Consider the following 24726-nt stretch of genomic DNA (forward strand, 5'->3'; position numbering starts at 1 on the left):
TGTGTCCATCTCAGGGACATGGGGAAGTGGACACCTGTCCCCATGCAGCCACTCGGAGCTAATTGGGGTAACAGAGGTGCCCTGTGAGGAGGAGGGATGTTGGGCCCCTATCAGCATCTCTGACAAACCCTGTTTACCCAGGCCCTGAGGCACCAGGAAGACATTCAGACATCTTGGCCTTCCAGGAAGGAAAATCCATGGTGAAGTGGTTCCTGAGAGCTGTCCACGGCTGTGATTCTTGTTTGACATTCCGGGGCATTAGTGAATGCCTCTCTTTCCCCAGGGACAATGTGGATCCTTCCGAGATGTCTTGTGGCCCAGCTGGGAAAACATTTCAGGCCACTGCCTTGACTGTTTGCTCTGGAACCTGCCCAAGGAGGCGCAGTGCTCACGGGGGAAGATTTTCCTCTGGAGTTTTGCTGCTTTGTGCCCTTGGAGGAGAGACCAAAGTGTCCCCATGGGGGATTCTTGCCCAGGTGTACAAGTGCTGTGACATCATTGGTCTGCTGCGGTCACCTTGGAGAGGAATGGAGAAAGTGTCTGCAGGGTCCAAACTGGGGAACTTTGACCGAGGAGAGCTCCAGGCTGCCTTGGAGATCAGTGCCAGACAGGGGGATGATATTGGACAGCCACTGACCATGTGCCAACAGCCCAGGCAGAACAAGCTGGACACACATGGAGGTTCCCAGTGCAGTTGGATCGGCCCCCAACTTTGGGGCTCCCAAGGGAATGTCCCTGCTTCCTCCGGGGCTGTGTCTGAACTGTACAGAAACTTTCCCTACACGTGCTTGAGCAGGTCAGGAAGGATGAGCTTTCCCTCTCCTCTCAACCACTGTCTCAGCAGGGAAGAGCCGGACTTTTCCTGCTCCAGGGAAAGACACTGGTGGCACAGCCCTTGTGTCACCCTTGGCTCTGTCTGCAGCACTGGGGCTTGGACATGAGGAATAGAGAATTTCCCTGCGGTGGGGAAGCTCTGCTACAGAACCTGGAAGGAAGCCCAAAGGCCTCCAAGCATTTCTGCAGGAGAACTCCTGTTCCAGTGTCTGTGGGGCAGAGCAGAAGTGTTGCCATATATCGCAGGGCAGGCTGGCTTGTGCAGTGTGAATGAACCAGCCCCTGGGCTGACTGACAGGGGCCTCACCCAGTCACATCTCTCCTGGGCTGCAGCCATTTCACTGGCCAGAATCTGAAGGGGCGTAGAGATCGGACCAAGGAAAATATCCAGACCGCGTTTTCCAAATGCCCTTTATAAGGCAGGGCTTGAGAATAAACGCTATCTGTTTGCCACATGAACATCGGGGTGAGTGGTCTCTTTGTCTCCACCCACTGCCCCTCAGGAGTCAACGTTACAGAAAGCAGTCCTACTCCAGCAAGCCAAAAATACAATTAGGGAGTAGAGCACGATGGAACTCCCCACAGCAACACTGGTGGGCAGCTCTCTTTCTCTTCACCTCCAGGAGGAGCCTTGCTGAGCATCCCCTTCCCAGGGAGGAAGCTCCACACACTCCAGGCAGGAACAGCTCAGAAGAACTTCCCCGAGGATGAGGGACTGCACTTTTACACTCCAAAGGGACTGACTGGCACGCAGAGGCCTTCAGCTCCTTGAGCAGCTCATCTGCCCAATCTGTGACCACCAGCAGCACCTTCAGTCAGGGCCAGTAGCCACAAGGAGTTTCAGCGGAATCCAACCCCAAAACCACACAGGCTGGCCCTTGCAAAGCCACCTGGAGACATTTGCAAATTGGACATTGTCCAAGTGCCTGGATCACATTCCAAGGCAGAGCAGCCAGACCAAAGCATCCTGTGCCAGGGCTCTCCAGACTGCTAAAGAGCAGGCAGGGCAAAGGCACTCGCAGGACTTCCAGCCTCACGTCCCACGTGCCTACAGGCTTCTGCAGAGCCCTGAGCTCACCTGCACTCGCAGGCCTGCCAAGGGAACCTCCCACAGCTCTCTGGCCATGAGACAGACACACGTGCTCACGGGCACTAACAGCCCTTCCCAGCTGACATGCCAGGCCACTGTCAGCTCACACGGCACCGCTGTGTCACAGCCACTCCCTGCGCTCCCGTGGGGACATCCCAGAGCTCTCTGGGCTCTTAAAGAACACTCGGGCCACACAGAGCCCCAGCAGCTCCTTGGGGACATGCCAGGAGTCTCCTGTTTGCTAAAGTCCATGCAGATCCCAGCTGAGAACAGGCTCTCACGGGTGACATCCGAATGGATTCTTTGCTTCTTTTTCTGCCAAGGTTGGGACTAAATTCTCAAGATGGTATTTTGTCTTTGGACTCAGATGTTTATGGGTTTTTATCTATATTACAGTCTCACAGAGTGTAAGTTCTACAGTACTTCACTAACGATCTACAAAATAGAGCCATACCTCTCTCTCTACCAGGCCTTTTAAGGATAAACCATCCAATTAGGAAATGACATCTAAAGAATTTTTACTTTTAACCCAAAAACCAACCACCTATCATCTGTAATGCAGACTTTTTTATCCAATTACACAATACCACCCAAACCCATGAAGAAGGTGAAGAAGATGGACCAGCCACCCCCCTAAAACCTCTATCTTGCTTTACATATATATGACTATATTCTAAACCCTTAAACTCCTAAGTTTTCCACCAAGTGATATGACACATGTCTATTTAAACTACACACCCATAATCCCAGTTCCATCAGCCAATAGAGCTTCCAAAGAAGCTTTCTCCATGGCCTCAGGTCAAATGCACTTTTCTCTTAGGGGTCAGGGCCTGGCAGCACAGAAAGTCTGAAATCCTCAGTTTCCAGGGCTCCAACAACGTCCCACATGTCCGCAGGCTGCTGAGGAGCCGGCAGGTCACACGCACTCTCAGGGCCTGCATGGGGACACACCTGAACTCTCCATCCTCTGAAAGAGCTGGGGTGTCACACGCAGTCACACTGGTTCCCTGGGCACATTCCAGCCATCTCCAGGCTGCCAAAGACTCAGGTGCTCACGTGCTGTCACAGGAACTCTGTGGAGACATGCCACAGCTCTCCGTGTTCCAAAAGAAGCCTGAGCTCACAGGCAGTCCCAGGAGAGCCCAGATGCACATCTCAGGAGGCTGCAGGCTGCTGAGAAGCCCTGGTGTCACAGGCACTGCCAGGGCCTCAGTGCTCACAGCCCAGGGCTCTCCACGCTGCCAAAGACATGGCATGGCATAGGCCCTTGGACATCACTGCAAGACTGACAGCAAAGCTGTGGGCAAAGAAAGATTTCATAGCAAAGCCACAGCGGGACAAGCTTCCTTGCCAAGCTTCTCTCTACTGCTTACACCATGCCTAAGGCACAGCCAGGAAAAGCAACAATCAAAAATCCAGAGTCAGTCAATGCAAAATGGAACAAAATGAACACTGTCTGTCTGTGTGAATGTGTGTCTTTGTGTGCCTTTGTGAAGATGATAGCAAGAGCAAGGATCAAAGGAACCTGGCCTAAAGGCTCTAGAGCCCTTCACTGAACAGCACTTCAACTCAGCAGCAATGAAACTCAGAAGTTCAACTTCACCATTTAGCAGTGGAATAACACTTCAAAGCTTTCCAACTTAACCATACTTCAACTTAACAACGCTTCACTCAGAACTGAACTCAAACCCAACAGCTCACAAAAGGATTGACCAGAGGATTGATCAGATCTCTCTTGGAACTTTTCTTACAGGCAGAACTTACTTACAACTCTAAAGTACTCCAGAACCCAGGAGAGCAGCCCCTCTCCCACATTCCAGGGAGGACATGCACACCAGCAGGCAATGTTTCCCATTCAGGCAAAAAATAATGTTCCCAGGGCTGTGAAAATTACAAAAAAAAACAAAAACCCAAAACCAAAACCAAAACCAAACACCTAGGAACACATTAGTGAGCAGCCCTTGCAGGGAGCACACAAAATTTTTCTGATAAGCTCCAGATTAGCTGAGCCAAACTGCAGCTCCTCAAGGCCGAGGCCTAAGCAGCGTTTCTCAGATCATGGTGGGGCTGGAGAAGGGGAGGCATGGGCAATGCAGCACCACAAGGCAGGAGATCTCCCACCTGATCACAGGCTCTCCGTGCTGACATTCCATGGCATGCCAGGGCTCTCCATCCTCCAAAGGCTTCTGAGCCCACGGGCACTGCCAGGGACAGCAGAGGGGTGACTGAGAGCATGCCCCAGCTCTCAGTGGTTCAAAAGAAAGAATTCTGTGTCAGCAGAATTCAACAGCAAAACAACACATGGTGCCCCTTCTCAATCCACACGGAGAGCTTTGTAAACAGGACATGTCTGAGTGCCTTTGTCACATTCCAAGGCAAAGCAGCTAGCCCAAAGCATCCTGCTCCAACCTCCCAGGCCTCTCCAGACTGCTAAAGAGCAGGGAGGGCAAAGGGCTTCCATCCTCACATCCTCAGTGGTTACAGGTTTCCAAAGATGCCTGAGCTGACCTGCACTCACAGGGCTCCCATGGGAACATCCCAGAGCTCTCTGGGGATGATGAAGAGCCGGTGTGTTCAGAAGCACTCACGGCCATTCAGTGGGTACATGCAAGGTGACTTTAGTGAGCTCTGGCACTGCTGTGCCACAGCCACTCACTGGGGTTCCCTGAGAACACCCCAGCGCTCTCTGTGCTCCTAAAGAACACCGAGAGCCCAAAGAGCCCCAGGGGCTCTCTGGGGACATCCCAGGAGTGTCCCTTTGCAAAGCACACCGAGCTCACAGCCTGTAACAGGGTCTCTGTGGTGCCACCCTCCGTATCTCCAGAATGCGAAGGAGCCGGGAGGTCACAGGCCCTGACAGGGCCCAGTGGGGACATGCCAGGGGTCTCCAGGCTGCTGAAGAGCTGTGATGGCACAGGGCACCGGCAGCAGGCGGCTGGGGCTGGACACTCAAGGGCTGCTCTGCCCCGGAGATGTACCAGCCCTGTGAAAAACACGTTCACTCGCCTGTGAAAATTTAAAAAGTTTAATAAAGGACAATAGGAGATAAGGATTATAAAGGTTATTACAGCCGGGTGCACCTTGGCACTCAGCCAAGAGCACACTTGTCTTTGGGCACCTCTGAAATACTTTTACCTTACATCAGCCTGTTGCATATTCATAGACCCTTATGCATAGTAAACTTTTCCTCCAACTAGTTTACATGTTTCAGGAATTGTCTAGCATATGTCCTCTTTGGATCTGCCTTTTTAGAGCATGCAGATTCCTTGGTTGTGGTTTTAGTCCATTTTTATCACCTCCAGTTTTTGGGCCTTGGTCCACTCTGTCTTCAGAGGGTGAGTGCTGATGGTTGGCACATCCGTAGCAGGCGTCCTCATCCTGTGTTCATTGGATGTTATCCCATCCAAGCAGGCATTTTAACACAAGCATACTTGTATCAGCTATTTCACTAAGTTTAATTAACAACAGAAATAAAAAATATATCTTTATAACAAAGCGACGTTAACATTGCACAAATAAAATCCATTTTAATAATTGCAAAATCCAATATTATAATAAGTATCTATAACCTATGTAACACATTATAATATGTATCCGTGTATATATCTAAGCCCGCTAAATAGCACTCCTTTATTTTCACCATCACGCCCTACCGCAATAGTTTTTTTGAGATTGTTTTCCCCGTTCCCCCGCAGCGCCCCCGCCGCGCTGCCGGCGAGCCGCCTCCCTTCGCTCCGCCTGCGCCGCCCCCGAGCCCGCGCAGCGCCGCCCCCAGCCCGGCCGAGGGGAGCGCGGCGAGGCGGCGCAGCCCGGCCCGCAGCCCCCGGCCCGGCCCGAGGGCCCCGCCCGCCGCGGGAGCGCAGGCCCGGGCGCCCTGGGCGGCTTTCGGCTTCGCCGCTGCGCTCTGGGGGGAGGTAACTTTGTGCTTCCGTGGCGGGCTGTTTCATTTCTCGGCGCGGCGGGCGGAGGTGCGGGGATGGGCAGGAGCGCAGAGGGGAGGGCGGCAGTTGTTCGTTTCCCTTTGCCAGCGCCCCCACGCCTCGTTTTCCTTTCGGTTTCTTTTCTCCCTTCTGTTTGGCCTCGCTCCCCGCGCCGCCTCTCGGGGCCGTCCCCGCTCGGGCCGGGCGCTGGCCGGAGCAGCAGGGCAAAGGCTTTTCCCGCCGCCGCGCGGGCCCTCAGGCGCGGCTGGCGGCGGCCGGAGAGGAGGAGGCTGCGCGGGGCAGCGAGCGTGTGGGGCGGGCAGGGGAGCCGGGCTCGGGCCGGGCCCGGGCTGCCGGGGGCTGCGCGGTGTCTCTTGGCCAAGGAGATTTCTGCGTGGCTCGCTCGGAGTCTTGTTTTATGGCGTTTTTCCCCACGGCTCTCCCGCTTCTCCTTCAGCCCGCGGCGGGGCCGAGCAGCAGAAATGCTGCAGCGGGGCGAGGGAGCGCTGCAGAAATGAAGGCGGGAGACGAGGCAGGGGCCCGGCGGGGTGAGAGACCCAAGGCCCGGGCTCAGAGATCTCACGCTGCTGCCTGTCCGGGGACGGGGCAGGGGCAGGGGCAGGGAGGCCGGCGGCTCCTAAAGAGTCCCTCCTTCTCTCCCCGGGAGCGGTGGGGCGTGGGGAGGCGCAGGGGAGGGCCAGTGGCGGTGGTGAGGGTGACTGAGAGAGGAGTAAGATTGAAGAGCCTTGGGGTGTCACCATGGAGCACGTGTGACTGCTCCTGCCGTCTCTTTAGCAGCCCAGAGTCTTCTAGGATGTGAGCATGGATCTCCTGTTGCTGCCGGTGACCTCCTGGCTCCCTAGAAGGCCCAGAGAGCCCTGCGATGTTGCCATGGAAGCCGTGTGAGTGCAGGTGAGCTCAAGGCTCTTTAGAAATCTGGATCCCTCTGGGATGTGAGGATGGAAGCCTTGGGAGGGCCTTTGAGCTGAGTGCTCTTTAGCAGTTCAGAGAAACCTGGGATGTCACCATGGAGCCACTGTCAGTGCCGGTGACATCAGAGTTCTTTAGCAGCGAAGAAACACAGGGGATGTCAGCACAGAGTGGCTGTCATTGCCTGTGACCTCACTGCTCTTTAGCACAGCAGCCACTGGCTTGTCACAATGGAGCCCCTCTGAGTGGCTGTGACAAAGCACTTCTTTAGCAGCCTGGAGCCCCCTGGGATGTCCCTGTGGAGTTCCTCTAACAGCGTGTGACCTCATGGTTCTTTTGCAGCCTTGGACAGCCTTGAAATGTCACCGCAGAGCCTGTGAGTGCCTGTGATGTTAGGGATCTTTAGCAGCATGGAATCTTCTTAGGATGGTGCTGTGGAAGCCCTGTGAGTGCCTGTGACATCATGGCTGCTTAGCAGCCTGGAGACACTTGGGATGTTGGCATTGAGAGCCCGTGAGATCAGTGCAGTTTGGCAAATGGGGGACTCCTGGGATGTCCCCATGGAGCCCCTGGGATTGCCATGACCTCAGTGTTCTTTAGGAGCTTGGAGACCTCTGGGATGTCACCATAGAACCCCAGTGAGTGCCTGTGGCAAATGGGCTCCTTAGCATGATGAGACACCTCTGTTGTCCTCATGGACACCAGGGACTGCCTGTGACCTTGCAAGTCTTTGGAAGATGAAAGAGCTGTGGGATGTCACTGTGGATGCCCTGTGCCTGTTTGTGATCTCTCTACTTGTGAGCAGGCTGGAGTCAACTCTGATGGCACCAGGGACTGGAGTGGGGTGGTGGTGGTTCAGGGAGGTGAGGGTGGGGGCAGGAACGTGTTGCAGGGCTCGCTGGGAGCCGCTCAGGCACTGAGTTAGCAGGGATGGCACTGGAACCCAGGCCTGGGAAACACTCGTGTCCCCACTGGCCAAGTCCTGTCCTGTCCCAGGAAGCAGGTCTGCCCTCCGCTGGGATGGGAGGCCACATGGCCCCACTGGAACAGGGGGCCAGGTGTACCCTGTGCCCCCAGCGTGCCAAGTCTGGTCACGGAAGGCCAGGTCTACCCACTGGGGTGTCAGACATGCTCTGCCTGCCACCAGCATGGGAGGCCTTCCCTCCTCTACCTGGGAGGCCAGGTCTGCTCACCAAAGCGATCAGAGTAGTGCTATTTCTCTGACAGCTGGGACACAAACAGGGGGTCATCCCACACTCCTGAGAGTGCCCCAGGCTCAACAGGGTCTTTTTTCCATGCTGGTGCTGCCAAGCCTGTTCCTTTGGCTGTGGTTTCACTGGATAGTAGGTAGGGACTGTGGGAATCTTGTTCATTCATTTATTCATTCATATCACTAATTAGATGATGAGGCATTTGGCTATTTATTGAGCATTGATTTTTGTATGTTCCTTTTCTGGGTTAAATATAGGTGGCCCATCCACCTTGGTCCAAATCAGTAGAATTTAGTCTCAAATGTGGGTGAAATGCAATGCTACACCCTTGGAAGAATTGTGTCCTTCCTACTGTCCTTATGTGCCATCCAGCTTTTAACTTTTTTTTATTTTTTTTTATAAAAGATAATAACTCTCTGCAACCAAGCCAGCCCTGCTTCCAGACATCTGAACAATATCAACTGAGGTAAAGAGTGCTCTGGAGGCCAGCACCATGGCAGTCTTCCCCTGCCTCGTTTTGGAGAGACCTAGGGCCTGTAGGAGCTCATTGTTTCCATAGAACCACTTGGGTAAGTCCAATGGGAAAGTCCCCAAATGTGATACGTGCTGCATTGGTGAGGTCCTGAATTTGTTTGGGAAGATGTTGATATTTCCTGACTGTAGTGGGTTGACCCTGGCTGGGTGCCAAGTGTGCACTCAGTCGCTCTATCACTCCCTTTCCCAATGGGACAGTGCAGAGAATAAGATGGAGCAAAACCACAGGGTGAGGTAAGGCAGTTTTATTAGCGTAAAAGAAAGAAATAAGCAGAGATTTGCACGTGCAACAGCTGAAGAGAATAAAAAGTCAGTCTCTACTTCCCATCAGCGGCGATGTTCGGACCCTTCCCGGGAAGCAGGCATTCAGCACACATAAGAGTTCCTCTGGACAGCAAACATTGAAAACTCATGAGTACCCCCCTTCCTTCTCTGTCTCTCAGCTTAGGAGCTCTTGCTGCTGAGCTGACGTCATGTGGTATGGAATATCCTTTTGGCTAATTTGGGTCAGCTGGAGTGGTTGTGTCCCCTCCCAGGACCTTGCCTACTCCCATCCCCTTTGGTGGGGGAAGGAATGTCAGAGGGACAGCACTGCTCAGCAGTAGCCAAACCACTGGTCTGTTATCAACTCCTGTCCAGCTACCAGTGCAAAGCACAGCACTTTAAGGGCTGTGAACTTTACCTTGGTCAGACCCAATACAATCTCCACCCCAGTTCCATACCATTTGTGTCATGCTTGGGTCCCATATAGTCTATATACTCTCATTACTAGAATCCTGAAGCCTTCTCTATGCCAAGCATAGGTTTTATTAGCTACTATCACCCGTCCTTTCACATCCCTCCGGGTGGTCTCCATCCCAGCAGGGTGTGGGGTCAGGACAGGAGAAATAGTACACCTGATGGTTAAGCACTGGCATTGTCCCCGTTCATCATCATCTTTTTCTTGCTCCTTGCCAAAATTCATTCTTTGTCAGTTCATGTCCCTCCTGCTACTTTACCTCCTGTAAGATACAACTAACGCTGAAGGTTATTCTTACCCCAAGGTTAAATCTCCTTGAGGTAAACACCAGGTCTCCCCATCCTGCTGAATCACCTGCCAAGTACACCCAGGTCCTCAGGCAAAGACGATCCCACAAATGGGTTTGCCTTTTCCCATGGGGGAAGAAATCCACACTGACTTCCCCAGCCACTTCCCTGTGTGTAATGCAGGAGCCTTGTCTCCTTCCACAGTGTCTAAGGGCTTGGTTTAGGTGGGACCAGGGCGGTAAGCAGATCCCCTAGTACTGACCAGCCAAGTGGCTTCTGCCAAGTTTGCATCCCAGTGCTTCCATGTCTCATTGCCTAATACCCTGAACATAGTTTTTAGCAGCCCATTTTATCTTTTAATCTTTCCAGAGGCCTGAGGATGATAGGGAATGTGATCTATCCACTTAGAGCCATGCCTCTTTACCCAGGAGTTAGTAAGATTATTGTGAAAATGAGTCCTAGTGTCTGACTCAGTTCTAGCTGGAGTTCCATGTCACCACAACATGTGTCTTTCAAGCCCTGAAATTGTGTTCTGGGCAGTGGCATGGTTTACTAGCTATGTTTCCAGCCAGCCTGTTGTGGCCTCTGTCGTGGTGTGGATATAACTCTTGCCTGGGTGTTGGTGGCTGCGGGGTTTCACCCCCGGATTGGGGTGACCCCAAAAGATGGAAAAGTCCCTCCTCCAACCCGTGCCTTTGAAGAAAGACTCAGTAGTCTTCTGTTGTCTGTTCTCAAGGTAGTTTATTGTTGGTTATCTAAAAGATTCTTCTCCCTGAACTGCTGTGGCCCGTTCAGCAGCTCAGACAAAGGCACACTGCCCTCCCAGGGGGCTGGTGCTATCTTTTATATCATATATTACGTACTACATGTTTATACTTTTTCCCCAATACCTACTATCTATATTGAATGGTGACTTTCTACTCTAAACCAATCTGTGAGTGCCAACATCACCAACGACATGGAGGTTAGGAAGGAGAAAGAAAGAGGACAGGGCACACCCAAATCCCTCCATCTTAGAATCCCCTGACCCCCATGTACAAAACTTGGACCCCTGCGTACAAGGCTTAAACCCCCCCTGTACAGCACTCAAAAATCCTACCTTTCACTTTGTGACTACTTCTACTACAATACCTAACTTGTGTGTGTGGCTTGTAATTCTTCATACAGAGTTAGTAATTTGCTCCACGGGCTAAGATCAAAACCCCACATGTATCTTTGGCTGCATGCAGGTCTCAGAGCCCCCTGCCAGCGGCTCTGGCCATCCAGGGCACCCAGAGGGATATTCTGGATTCCGACAGGTGGCAATGGCCCGATGTAATCCATTTGCCAGGCTTCACCATCCTGGAAACCCAGCCGCTGCCCTCCACTCCAAAGGTGCTTCACTCGTGTGGCTTGCTTGATGGCAGCGCATTGTTTCACAGTGATGGACTCCATGGTCAGGTCCACCCCTTGATCAAGACCCTGTCTTTATGTTGCATCCCTTCTAAGATGCCCTGATGTTTTTTGGGCCCATCAGGCTGTAAATAGCTCACCCTTTCTTTCCCAATCTCGGTCCACCTGAGCTATTGCAATTCTGGTGGCCTTGTCTACCCATCCATGTTTTGATCCTCCTCAGTGGAGGATCGTAGCTCAGCCAGGGACTTGTTTATGGAACCGCGCTGGGTTTCTTATTTCTAGCCAAATTAATTGCCCAGCGTGTACTGGCCATAATGGGGCTATTGAAGGGTGAGCAGGTTCTGCTGATTACTCCTTGGCTCTCCAGCCATCGAGTTAGTTCATGGATAGGAGTTAGAGAGTCTTGGTTTGTGTGACAGTGCCTCCAGCGCACTGTCCTGGTAGCATTTGGTACTTACGGGTCTTGCACCTGCAGGAATCCTACAACGAAGGATCCTCTGAGAGGCCAGGCAGGGTGGATAGCTGTTTGATCTTCTCTGTATTCACTGTAGCTACACCAAAAGCCTGTTGATAACCTTTGGAATCCTTGAAGTACCCTCTCCTGAGGTAGTCGATGCCAAGGATACAAGGGGTCGCTGGGCCAGTCCCAATGGGGTGCTTTTGCCATCTGTCCCCTGTTAAGCTCACCTCAGTCTCTATTACAGACAACTCCTGGCATCCCCCTGTGACTGCAGAGATCCGATCAGATCTGCACTCTTGTGCCTTGGTGGCATCAGTGTACACTGTGCACTGGTATCTACTAAAGCTTTGTACTTGTGTGGATGTGATGTGCCAGGCCGTGGAATCCACAGAGACAGTGTTTTTGGTAGGCCTACAGAGGAGTGTCGTCTTTGGCACCTGGAGCACCACCTCCCCCTCCTTCTCCACTGACCTTGTTTTCCCTCACAGGTTCTTACCTCCTTCTCTTCTTTAACTAGGTGCAAAAACCTGGGACTTTGTTTTGATTTCCCTGTTAAATATGGCATCACAGAGGCATTAACCAGCCTCTCTCATGAGCCCAGTGTTGGCCAGCAGCATGTCCCTCCTCAGAGCCATCAAGGATTATCTCTGCTGGACATGGTGGAGGCTTTCAGCAGCTTCCTACAGGAGCCATTTTTGTGGGCCCCCTACTAACAAAAACCAGGCTGTGCAAAACTCACCTTTTAGGTTACAGCTTTTTGTAAAGATGTGTCAGTGCGTTCATATCTAATTGTCACATCCACCAGTGTAGCAGGCACGGGCCCTGCAGACCTGCCTTGGCGTTCAGAGGCAGAATGCTGAGTCAGGATGACTGAACAATAGGAACCCCTCTCTCCCGCTTTCGGACCCTTGCTTATCTCTCTGTAAGGCTGTAGGTCACTTTCCTTTAACCCTTACCATTGGATAATTCTCAATCCTCCCTAACCCTATATAAACCCCTGTTTCTGCCCGGCTCGTTGGAGCTGCTGTCCCTGAGACCCTTCGAGACACTCCGTGGAAAAGCTATGAAGAAGACCAATAAAGACATCGTCTTGGAAACTCACACAGCGCTCTCCTCTCTTTCCTGGTCTTCCGAGTGCCTGCTGCGTGCCCCAGCCGAGCTTAGCAAGCCCATGAGCTGAAATCACTCATGAGCTGAAAATCACTAGAGCTGAAATCACTAAAGGCTTGCTAAGGCGTAGGCTGGAGGCGCTGCCAGAGCTTGGGCTGATTAGCCCCCCTCAAAGCTATGCTATCCGGCTTTGATGCAGCTCCTGGGTACACCCCATAGCCCAGCCAGCGGCACTAACTGATGCACCGAACTGGGTTGATAAACCCTGGAGAGCAGCATTTCTTCCTGAAATAGTAACTGCCTTCGGATCGTCAAACCCCAGAAGAAGTTAGGCCTCCGTTTTAGAAGGTCTGCTTTGGAGGGACTCAGTCGACCCTCACCCTGACAGCTGGACGAGTGCCCGAGGAGACTGAGACGGCAAGACCACCTACCAGCAGACTCTTGACCCACATCTGGCTGAAAAAGTGTAAGTTTTAAAAATCAGCCTTTCTTGCACGCAAAAAATTCACTTGGGTCCCTTTTTAGTTTTTTTTCTTTTTTTTTCTCTTTTTTCTGCTGGTAGGGAATGGGATTAATGGGATCTAAACTTAGTACAAGATCCCAGGATAAAAAGAGAGAAATATATTTACTAATCCTAGAAATCCTATCTACTAACAACTTCTCCTTTTCTAAAGGTAATCTTTCAAAATCTAATCTGAAAAAGTTTATAACATGGATTATCCTCCAGTTCCCTGATGTTACTACGAACACTATAATGCTAGATTCTTTTTGGGATCAGGTTGGAATTAGACTCTATATCTCACAGTCCAAACAGAATCTATCTGTAGCTCGCTTCATACCTATATTTCATATTATAACAAAAGCCGTAGAGGAAGTTAACAAAAGTTCTTCTCGTACTAACACCTCAGGGAAAAACAGAGATATGATCTTATCTCTCCCACCAGACCTTCCAAATGCAAATTGTGCTGATAAGGTCGCTGTCACATCCTCTCTTTCCCTGGGTCCTAGTGCTGTGTCTGATCCCAACTCACAAGTAACTCCTGTGTCAGCAACTACTAATACAAATCTCGCGCCATTCCCCACCCTCCCTGCCGCGCCTGCGGGGTCCGCGCGGTCCACCCTCCCCCCGCCTTCCCCTCCGGACGCGGGAAGCACGAATCCCTTTTCGTGTACTGTGCAACCCGCGCCGTCCTGTGCGCACTCCACCCCCTCCCCTACCTCTGCGATTGCTCCCTCCCCCCCTTCCACGGGTGCTCTTATCTCCCCTGCCGCCGTCCCTGCCGGCCCCTCAAACACACCCCCCGCCCCTGCGTGTATCTCTGCCCCCAGCTGTGCTGCAGCAGGAGGTCTCCCTGCCTGCCTGGCTGCCGCCGCCCCTGCAAACCACGCTGTACCCGCGGCAGACCCCCCCTAACCCCAATGCCCTCCCTCACCTCCCTTGCCCCCATCCCCCAGCTTCCCAGCCGCCCACCCACCGTCAGTGTCCCTTGCACGGAACCTCCGAAACCCCCCACGGTACCACCCCACCCCCACATGTGCCTCAATCCTGTGCATGCTGTGCTACCTGAGTTGCTGCCATCCCAGCCCCACTGATACCCCCCAGTAGTCAAGTCTTGCCGTGTGCTTCCTCAAATCCACCCCAGTCCCAAAAAGCTCTGCCAAAGCCAGTTCCAATACGACATAAAAAGCACAAGGGTCGCTCTCACTCCTCCTCCTCCTCGGACAGCAGTGACAGTGACTCTGATTCTGATACACAGTATATTGATGCATGGGCTCTAATTAAACTAAAAGCTGCAAAGGCAGGGGACTGGGAGATGGCACAGTGAATTTCTGCCTTCCCAGTAGATTATAAAAAGGGAAAAAGAGGGGGGGCCACTGCCCGAAAAACGTGGGAACCTACCTCAAATAAGGAACTCATACAGCTAAGGAACACAGCTAAAGAACATGGCAGAAGCTCTCATATTTTTAGAAATTTCCTAGAAACCACGTTCTCAGCACATATCTTGGTACCCCACGATATTAAGAATATGGCCCACTGCCTCTTTTCCCCAGCAGAATATATGTTATGGGAAAGGTATTGGAAAAAACAATTGAAAACATTATCAGATTCATATGCTAAAAACGCTGATAGGCCAGATCTTACAGTCGAACAGCTAGCTGGTGAAGGGGATTTACAGAAACCTAATGATCAGGCTGATAACTTAGCAAAGGAAGCATTGCAGGACCTGGCTATGGCAGCAAAAACCTCCTTACTTCTTACCCCAGATGATTCCATTCCTTCCCAACATTTTTCTAATATCAAACAAGGAGTAGAAGAAAGCTTTATCAAATTTGTGGATAGAGTTAAAGATGCTCTGGAAAAATAGATAGAGAGCACAGAGGCAAGAAAAGAACTGTTGTGTAAACTTGTCATGAGTAATGCTAATGAAAAATGCAAAACAATTCTGAGGGCTCTACCCCTGGACACAGAACCTACCATAGAGCAAATGCTGGAAAGGTGCACACGTCATTTGTCCAGTGAAAATACAGTGGCGGAAGCAGTTTCTAAGGGTATTGCTGAAGGAGTTTCTGGTGCATATGCAGTTATGGCTTCTAAAGACCAGACTCGCTGCCTGTACTGTGGAGATTTGACACATTTTATGAGGGACTGTGCAGACAGACCACCTGCCCGATACCCCGGCAACACCTACCGAAGGCCCCAGCACCAGCCACGCTACCAGCCGTATTCGGGAAACGGGTCTTGGAGCCCGGTGGAGCCCCGGGCTACGACAACAAATCAAAGGCCACCCAGACCTATCCACGCACCATGCCGGGAGATTCCAGAACACCTGAAGAGGGTCCAACACACGGAGTGATACCGATGGGAACCCGGCGCCAGGTGGTAACTGCTCTGTCCATTGACTTTAAAAATAAAGATGTTTATCATGTTCCCACAGGCAAACGTGGGCCAAAAAACGGTCCTTCTAACATCTTAATTATAGGTGACACTGTCCATTGCCCAAAGGAGATCTTTGTTGTTCCAGAGGTGCAGACAGTGCACTCAGGACAGGAAATCTTTGTCCAGGTGTACTGCACAGACTTACCATATTTTCTTTCAAAGGCAACTCCAATTGCACAGGCTTTTCTACTCCCAAAGAATCACAAGGAGCAGGTTCCTCTCAACCCCACAGCGATGTGGGCACAAGTTGTGGGACCAAGTAAGCCTACGATTGAGTGTGGTCTCACCTGCAGAGGAGAAAAGTTCCACCTGCCAGGGATGCTGGACACCGGTGCTGACGTGACCATCATCGCTCGCTCAGAGTGGCCAGCACCCTGGGATCTACAGCCAGTACCAGGCATGATTTCAGGGATTGGTGGAGCCACAGTGTCTGTGTGGAGCAAGAACAACGTCCTCATCGAAGGGCCTGAAGGCAAGCTGGCAACCATCCGCCCATTCGTGGTAAGGGCCCCCATCACCCTTTGGGGAAGGGACATTCTATCCCAATGGGGGGCTTCCCTACGTATTCCCAGCCAGGATTTCTAACTGGGGCCACTGAGGAGCGCGCACTGCCAGATACTCCTCAGCTCACCTGGAAAAGTCATGACCCGATCTGGATCGAGCAGTGGCCCCTTTCTGAAGAAAAGCTGTGCGCACTACAAACTCTTGTGGAAGGACAGCTAATCAAAGGCCACATCGTTGAGACCACCAGCCCTTGGAACTCTCCGGTCTTCGTACTGAAAAAGCCTGGAATGGACAGGTGGAGGCTCCTCCACGACCTTCGCAAAATCAACGAAGTCGTCGAGGACATGGGCCCCTTACAGCCAGGCCTGCCCTCCCCATCGATGCTGCCTAGAGACTGGACACTTGCTATCATAGACATTAAAGACTGTTTTTTCAGCATACCTCTGCACCCTCTCGACGCCCCCCGGTTTGCGTTCTCGGTGCCATCGCTTAACAGAGAGGCTCCACTTCAAAGATATCATTGGCGTTTCCTGCCTCAAGGATTAAAGTCCAGTCCTACTATATGCCAGTGGTATGTTGCTCACATCCTGTCTCCTGTTCGGAAGCTATTCCCAGAGGCAATCATCCACCACTATATGGATGACATCCTGGTCTGTGCATCAGAAAAAGCTTACCTGGACAAAGCAGTTAAAAAGACTATTGAAACCATAGAAAAGGCAGGATTCGAGATCCGTGAGGACAAAATACAGTACACCAACCCATGGACTTACCTTGGCTTCCAGATCCGGGAAAGGACCATCGTACCCCAGCAGCTTGCCATCTGAGACGACCCAAAGACCCTGAGGGACTTACACAGCTTGTGTGGATCCATCAACTGGGTGCGTCCCATGCTAGGAATCACAACAGAGGACCTCGCTCCCCTGTTCAACCTTCTCCGTGGCCACGAGGATCTGGACTCTCCATGCCCTCTGACAACAGAGGAACGAGATGCCATCACCAAGGTCCAAGAAGCCCTGTCTTCACGCAAAGCCCATTGCTTTGAACCCAGCCTGCCCTTCCAGTTCGTCATTTTGGGAAAAGCACCTCGGTTCTATGGACTGATTTTCCAGTGGGACACTCAACTTTGAGACCCTTTGCTGATCCTGGAGTGGATCTTTACAAATAACCAACCTAAAAAGACAATTACCACCTTCCAAGAAATCATGGCACATCTAATAAAAAAGGCTAGATCTCGCCTCCACTCTCTTGCAGGGTGTGAATTCACATGCATATACTTGCCACTGACCACTGGGGACCTGGAGCATTTGCTTCAGACCAATGCAAGTCTCCAGTTTGCCCTAGATAGCTATACAGGCCAAATTTCAGTTCATATCCCCAAACACAAACTTTTTAATCGGGATGTGACCTTTCATCTGACCCCAAAATTAGTCCAAAGCAGGACTCCTCTCAAAGCTCTAACCATCTTTACAGATGGCTCAGGGTCATCCCACAAGTCGGTAATGACATGGAAAGACCCAAATACCCAAGAATGGGAATCTGATATTGAAATAGTGGAGGGATCTCCACAGATTGCAGAGTTAGCAGCTGTTGTCAGAGCCTTTGAGAAATTCAAAGATATACCTTTTAATTTGGTCACGGATTCAGCTTATGTTGCTGGTATAGCTATGAGAACAGAACATGCCCTTCTCAAAGACCTTTCCAATCCAAAGTTACACCAATTGATTTCTACATTGACACGCCTAATTTCCAACAGAAAGCAACCCTATCATATAATGCATGTGAGGTCACACACCGACCTCCTAGGCATCATCACAGAAGGGAACAGGAGAGCGGATGCACTAGCCATGGCAGTGGAAACTGCTAATGTCCCTAACACCTTTGCCCAGGCAAAGTTGTCACATGCATTTTTTCATCAAAATGTACCTGCCCTTATCAGAATATTCAAGCTTTCGAAAGAGCAGGCAAAAGCTATTGTTGCCACATGCCCGAGCTGTCAAAACTACCAGATACCATCCATGGGGACGGGAGTCAATCCCCGAGGTCTGAACAGCTGCCAGCTGTGGCAGACAGATGTAACTCATTTCACACCCTTTGGCAGGTCAAAATACGTGCATGTATCGGTTGACACATTTTCAGGAGCAGTGTTTGCATCATCACATACAGGAGAAACTACACAGCACACCATAAAGCACTTCCTCCTTGCCTTCGCTACTCTGGGAGTACCAAAGGAGATCAAAACAGACAATGGACCTGCCTATACCTCTCGTAAGCTAAAAGAATTCTTCAGTGAGTGGGGGATAGAACACAAGATAGGCATACCTGCAAACCCCACAGGACAATCCATCGTAGAAAGGACGCATCAAACCCTCAAAAGAGTCCTCAATCAGCAGCAAGGAGAAACAAGAGCCATATCTCCAGTTGAAAGACTTTGCAAGGCTCTCTATGTCATCAACTTCCTAAACTGTACAACATCAGAGCCTGACCCACCAATACTTCGGCACTTTGCAAATACCACCCAAGCAAAGCTCACCGAGAAACCACCTGTGCTAGTGAAGGATCCAGAAACACATCAAATCACAGGACCTTTCCAACTGATTACTTGGGGAAGAGGGTATGCGTGTGTTCTACTACCATCAGGTCCAAGATGGTACCCAGGAAAAAACATCAAACAGTACCTAGGCACTGCAAACACTACCGCTACAAACACTGACAAGAATCCTCCTGAGTCAAACACAAGTCCTCCTCAGAATCAAACAAGCTCTGCCTGGAGGCGAAGACGTCGCCGAATCTCCACATGCATAGGGAAAGACTGTTCCACCACGCGACAGCAGACAAAACAGAAAGCTGAATAACATTCTGCTGCGTTCTGCTGCATTTCGCCAGAAGTTAGATATAGCTTGAACACAAAATTGTTCTCTGAATTTCATGTTTTTACCCCTCTGTACCCTAAAAACCCTGTTGTTCCCTTTTCTTGTCTCTTATCAAAAAAAAACCTATACCTACTCCCCCCATCATTAGCTTTTTAGAAGAAAAAAAAAAAAAAAAAGGGGGGGGGGAAGAAAAAGGGAGAAGACCCTAACCCTCTTGTCATAAAGATAACAAAATTTGCTTATATTCCCTATCAGAAGCCCCATTCCTGTCCAAAGATGAAAAATATCTCAGTTGGTGCTGTCCTTACTGCTGCCTGGATGCTCTTCACTGTACCGTATGCCATCGGTTGGATTAGCCCACAGCCTAGCCATAATGTTTGGGTAACCTTAGCAAAAACATTAAAACAGGATAACATGTGTTTATCCATGGGAAGTGTTGATAACCCACTTTCCACATGTCTAGTAGGAATTCCCTTTGCAGCCGATCACTGGCCCGTCTATAACACAGAGCTCCTCGGCACCACAGGTAAGAGACCCAACCTGGTAGATACTTGGGACGAGTGGACAAAAAATGTTGCCCAATGCTCTAGAGGAACCCCAAGAATTGGACCTGCTGGGGTCCTCCAAGGCAACATACTGCATCAAATTTTACTTCAGACGCCCGAAAAATAATTGGCCAGAAATTGACCAGACCAAAAACACATACCGAAAAGACATATCACCCATTAACAAAGCCTACAAACCCCCTGATTGGTGTAATTACACTGCTCGTGTGATCTCTGTGTCCTCTCTCAATCCCAAAGTATTACCCAAGGGAACGTTTCTCATCTGTGGTGACAGAGTGTGGGCCGGGATTCCCTCTCGACTCCAGGGAGGTCCCTGTACCCTTGGGAGACTTTCTACCCTAACTCCAAATATCACCTTGTTACACAATTGGAAAAAAGAAAGTGAATTAAAACGCCGCAAAAGGTCCTACACAGAATTTGATGAAAATTGCGATCCCAGAATATACGATTGGAACAAACCAAAAAAGATTGCTGTCTCCGTATTCCTACCATGGGTAGCTGCAGCCAAGGCCCTAGGCGAAATAAATCACCTCGGGTGCTGGCTCAGTAAGCAGGCTAATGCTACATCTGCAGCCCTGAGTGATCTCTTAAAGGAAGAAGAAACCACAAGACATGCATCGCTCCAAAACCGAGCAGCAATTGACTTCCTGCTGCTGGCCCACGGACACGGCTGCGAGGACTTCGAAGGGATGTGCTGCTTCAACCTCTCTTCACGCTCAGAATCCATCCATGTGAACATCCAGAAACTGAAAGACCTTGTGAAGGACTTGAAAGTAGAAAACAACCCAGACTGAGTTAATCACATGTTCGGTCAATGGGGATTAACAGGATGGGTTGCATCTTTGGTTAAGGGAATGTTGTGGATTTTCCTGGTGATTGTCATTGTATTAGCCATGTTCTCATGTCTCTTTCATTGTTTCAAAAGAGCTATAGGGAACCCTTTTTTCTAAATACAGAAAGTGGAGTTGTAGCAGGCACAGGCCCTGCAAACCTTGTGCCTTGGCATTCAGAGGCCTAGGACAGGCAAAATGCTGAGTCATGATGACTGAACCTTAGGAGCCCCTCTCTCCCGCTCTCGGACCCTTGCTTATCTCTCTGTAAGGCTATAGGTCACTTTCCTTTAACCCTTACATTGCACAATTCTCAATCCCCTCTTCCCCTATATAAACCCCTGTTTCTGCACAGCTCATCAGAGTAGAGCTGTCACTGAACCCCTTTGCAGAAAGAAGATAAAGGACATCACTGCAGAATATTGTACACAGCCCCTCTCCTCTCTTTCCTGGTCTTCTGAATGCCTGCTGCATGCCCCAGCCGAGCCTAGCAAGCCCAAGAGCTGAAATCACTGATGAGCTGAGAATCACTAAAGCTGAATATCACTGAAGGCTTGCTAAGGCGCAGGCTGGAGGCGCTGCCAGAGCTCGGGCGGACTGGCTCTCCTTAGAGCTGAGCTATCCGGCTTTAGTGCAGCTCCTGGGTACACCCCGTAGCCCAGCTGGCGGCATTAGCAGACTATCAATTTTGGCAATGACTGTATGAAAAGAGGGACGGTTCTTTCCCATAGCAAGGAAAGCACGGAGCCCCAGTGCTCCAGGAGCTGATGAGAGGCAGCCCTTGACATCCCAAGATCAGCCAGACTTGTCAGGTGGCCCCTGGGAGGCCAAGCCAGCCAGACCTGGTCCATCTTCCCTGGGCTCCATGGGGCCTCACAGTGTCCCAATGGTCCCTTGCTGCCATGAGGCCCTGAGGTGTCATAATGGCCCCTTGGTGACACGAGGCCCTGAAGGGTGGGAATGGTCTCCATGGTTCCATCAGGCCCCACAGAGCCATACTGGTCTCTGGGTCCATGAAGCCCCGCTGTGTCACCATGGCCCCTTGGCTCCATGGGCTCCAGAGGTGCCACAAGGATCCCCTGGGTTCCATGGGCTCCAGAGGTGCCACAAGGATCCCCTTGGCTCCATGGGCTCCAGAGGTGCCACAAGGATCCCCTTGGTTCCACGGGCTCCAGAGGTGCCACAAGGATCCCCTTGGTTCCAGGAGGTCCCCACAGTGTCACAGGGATCTCCATGGGAAGGAAAGAACCCAGCCCCAGTGTCGCAGGGGCAGCCACCAGAGGCCTGGGCCAGCCAGCCTTGACGGTACTGGCAGATTTTGCCTGGCAGCAACCCTTGGATATAGGGAATTTGAGAGGGGGAATCCCAATTTCAGGCACGGACACCCGGAGGAGAAGGATGGTTCTTTTCCATAGGAAGGAAAGCATGGAACACCGGTGGTGTTTCAGGTGCAGATGAAAGGCGGCCATCAGAGGCCTGGGCCAGCCAGACCTCTCTGTCCTGGTAGCTTTTGTCTGAAAGCAGCCCTTGGATATGGGGAATTTGGGAGGTGGAACCCCAATTTTGGTGGTTTCTGCATAGATAAGAAGGACGGTTCTTTTCCAGAGGAAGGAAAGCACCGAGCCCCAGTGTTTGCACAGCAGGTGAGAGGCAGCCCCCAGGAGGCCAAGGGCAGCCAGACCTGTCTGTCCTGGCAGCTTTCCCTTGGGAGCAATCCTTGGATGTACGGAGTTTTGGAGGTGGAATCCCAGTTTTGGCCGTGGTCAAGATGGATGTTTTTTTCCCATAGGACAGTAAAGTCCAAGTGTTTTGGAAGAAGATGAGAGGTGGCCACCCTCAGGCCAAGCCAGCCAGACCTGTCTCTCCTGGCACCTTTGGTCTAGGGGCTGTCCTTGCACTGAGGGCATTTTGGAGGTGGAATCTCAGTTTTGGCTGTGGGCGCCTGGACAGGAAGAAGAGTTCTTTTTATCAGGAAGGAAAGCACCGAGCCCCAGGGTTTCAGAGGCAGATGAGGGCCAGCCCTCAGGAAGCCAAGGCCAGCCAGACTTGTCAGTCCTGGCAGCTTTGGTCTGGGAGCTATCCATGGATATAGGGAATGCCCAGCTTTGGCCATGGGTGCCTGGTCAAGATGGATGGTTTTTTCCCATGAGAAAGAAAAGCACACGGTTCAGGATGCAAAGGCAGACAAGAAAACCGCAGCGAGATGCATGGAGAAGAAAGACTAACTAAAATTAACTGAAATATTAAACTGCGTGCGTAGAAGGATTTGACCAATCCTGTATTAGCTTGAGGCGTGAACAGCAGCACACAGTATAAATATGGCTTGCTGTTTGCAATAAATCAGCTGCACTTGATCACACTGATCATGGCGTGATGGCCCGTTACTGATCCTCCACAGATCTCCTTGGCCAAAAAGGGACCCAGAACACCCCAAACCCCACCAAAACACCCCCAAACCCCCAAAAAAGAAACCTGCCGGAAAGAGCCCAAAATCCTGAAAAACTGCCTCAAACCCGGCCCTACATACCCAAAATCTACTCCAAAACACCCCAAATCCCTCCAAACATCCCCAGAATCCTTTGAAATTGCACCTGAATACCCTAAAGCTGCCCCAAAACACCCCAAATGACTTCAAGCTGCCCCAAAGTCCCTTCAGACGACCCCAGAATCCCATAGAAATACCCTGAAATCCCTCAAAACACCCCCAAAATACCCTAAATCCCCTAAAACTGATCCCAAATCCCATAGAATTGCCCCCCAATTCCCACAGAAATACTCCAAAATCCCAGAAAACTTCCCCAAAAAAGGTCCTGACCCTGCCCCAATCCACCCCCTGCTCCCCTGCTACCCCAGGTAAGTTCAGCTCAGCCCAAATCCTTTCTTTATTACAAATCCTCCTTTTTTCAACGCCAAAATCTCTTTTCATCCCTAATCTCCTTATTTGACCCATAATCCATCTTGTCCTCCCCAAATTTCCTTTTCCCACCCCAAATCCTCCTTTTCCCGCCACAAATTCTCCTTTTTCTACCCCAAATCTTTTGTGTGTCCTCAAATCCCTTCTCCCATCCCAAAATCTCCCTTTTCCACCCAAAATCTCCACCTCAAATCCCCTTTCCCCAACCCAAATTCCCTTTTTCCCACCCAGAATCTTTCCCCATCCTGAATCCCCCAATTCCCACCCTAATCCCCGTTTTTTTCCCAGCATTGTACCCAGTGTCTCTCTGCAGACATTGAACCTGTAGCTGCCCCAAACAAACCCCAAATAACCCCAAATAATCCCAAACAAACCCCACTGTGCCCCCAGGGCTGGAGTGGGTTTGGGGGGTTGGGGATTGGGGGGGTCATGGCCCCAAACTTCGGGGATTGGGGAGGTTTGATCCTAAAATTTGGGGTTTGGGCTGGTTTGACATGTCGGGGGTCGGGGGTTCAGGATTTGGGGGTTTGGGATTTGGAATTTGGAATTAGGGGGTTTTTATCCCCAGGATTTGGGGATCAGGGGGTTTGACCCCAAACTTTGGGATCAAGGCAGTTGGACACCCCAGATGTTTCAAACCCCAGGATTTGGGGTCGGGGGAAGTTGACCCTAGGATTTTGGGTGTTTGACCCCAATGTTTGTCCACCCCCCAGGTTTGGGGTCGGGGTTGAGATCGGAGCCATTCCCTGGAAACAGCGGCGGGATCGGGATTCCAGCCCATTGCTGGCGGTTCCGAAGGGCTCCGGGGAGCCTCCCCATGTTGGGGGTGCTGGGGTGGCCCCAGGGCCGCCCCGAGGGCCGAGGGGGGATGGAAAGCCCCAAACCCGAGGGGCTCCCGGGGGTCCGCAGCTGCTCCCGCGGCCAGCGCGAAACAGCTTCTGGCCAATGGGAGCGCGCGGCGCTGGTGACGACACAGTTGCCGGGCAGAAACTCGGCGGCCTGGCCCCGCCCGGCGGCTCCCAGCCAATCAGCGCCCGGCGCGGCTCTGACTCATCAGTGTCCGGGCGGGCCCGCAGCGCCCCGCGCTCCCCGCCAGCGGAATTGGGGCAGGGGGGAGGTGACCCTGGCCATGGGCATGGGGCGTGCGGGGGCAGCTGGGGCCGCACTGGGGGCACTGGTGCCGCTGGGAGCCCCCCCGGCCGCGGGGGCAGCGGGGGGCGCGCTGACAAGGGCGCCGGGGGCCCCAAATTAAACCAAGGGGTGGGCGGGACCCCCAAACGGAGCAGGAGGGGCCTGGAACCCCCAAAACCGAGCACGGGGGAGGGGACTGGGGACTGGGACAACGATGGGGAAGGGGCGGCAGAGCGCGGGAAAAGAGGGGATGGGACCCCCAAACAGGATCCAGCCAGCTTGGTGGGGCCGCCTTTAGCCCTGGATGGGAGCCAAAGGAGCCAAGGGCAGCCAGTGCTTTTTCCCAGCCCGTGCCATCCCAACCCGTGCCATCCCAGTCCATCCGGCCCCAGTCCATACAATCCCAGCCCAGTTGATCCCAGTCTGTGTGGTCCTGATCCAGATGGTCCCAGTCTGTGCAGTC

At 51.8% G+C, this 24726-nt stretch overlaps 2 protein-coding genes across 2 annotated transcripts in view; one reads left to right on the forward strand and one right to left on the reverse strand.

Moving 5' to 3' along the window:
- LOC119696487 overlaps positions 1 to 24726 on the reverse strand; it is a 1710157-nt gene that overhangs the window by 298129 nt on the left and 1387302 nt on the right.
- LOC119696488 overlaps positions 1 to 24726 on the forward strand; it is a 1499846-nt gene that overhangs the window by 270709 nt on the left and 1204411 nt on the right. Inside the window, 2 exon segments of the mRNA XM_038126216.1 lie at positions 4792 to 4807; positions 23421 to 23433. Of these exon segments, the coding sequence (XP_037982144.1) occupies positions 4792 to 4807; positions 23421 to 23433 (29 nt within the window).

The sequence above is a fragment of the Motacilla alba genome, unplaced genomic scaffold (assembly GCF_015832195.1).
Source record: "Motacilla alba alba isolate MOTALB_02 unplaced genomic scaffold, Motacilla_alba_V1.0_pri HiC_scaffold_31, whole genome shotgun sequence".
Classification (NCBI taxonomy): Eukaryota; Metazoa; Chordata; class Aves; order Passeriformes; family Motacillidae; genus Motacilla; species Motacilla alba.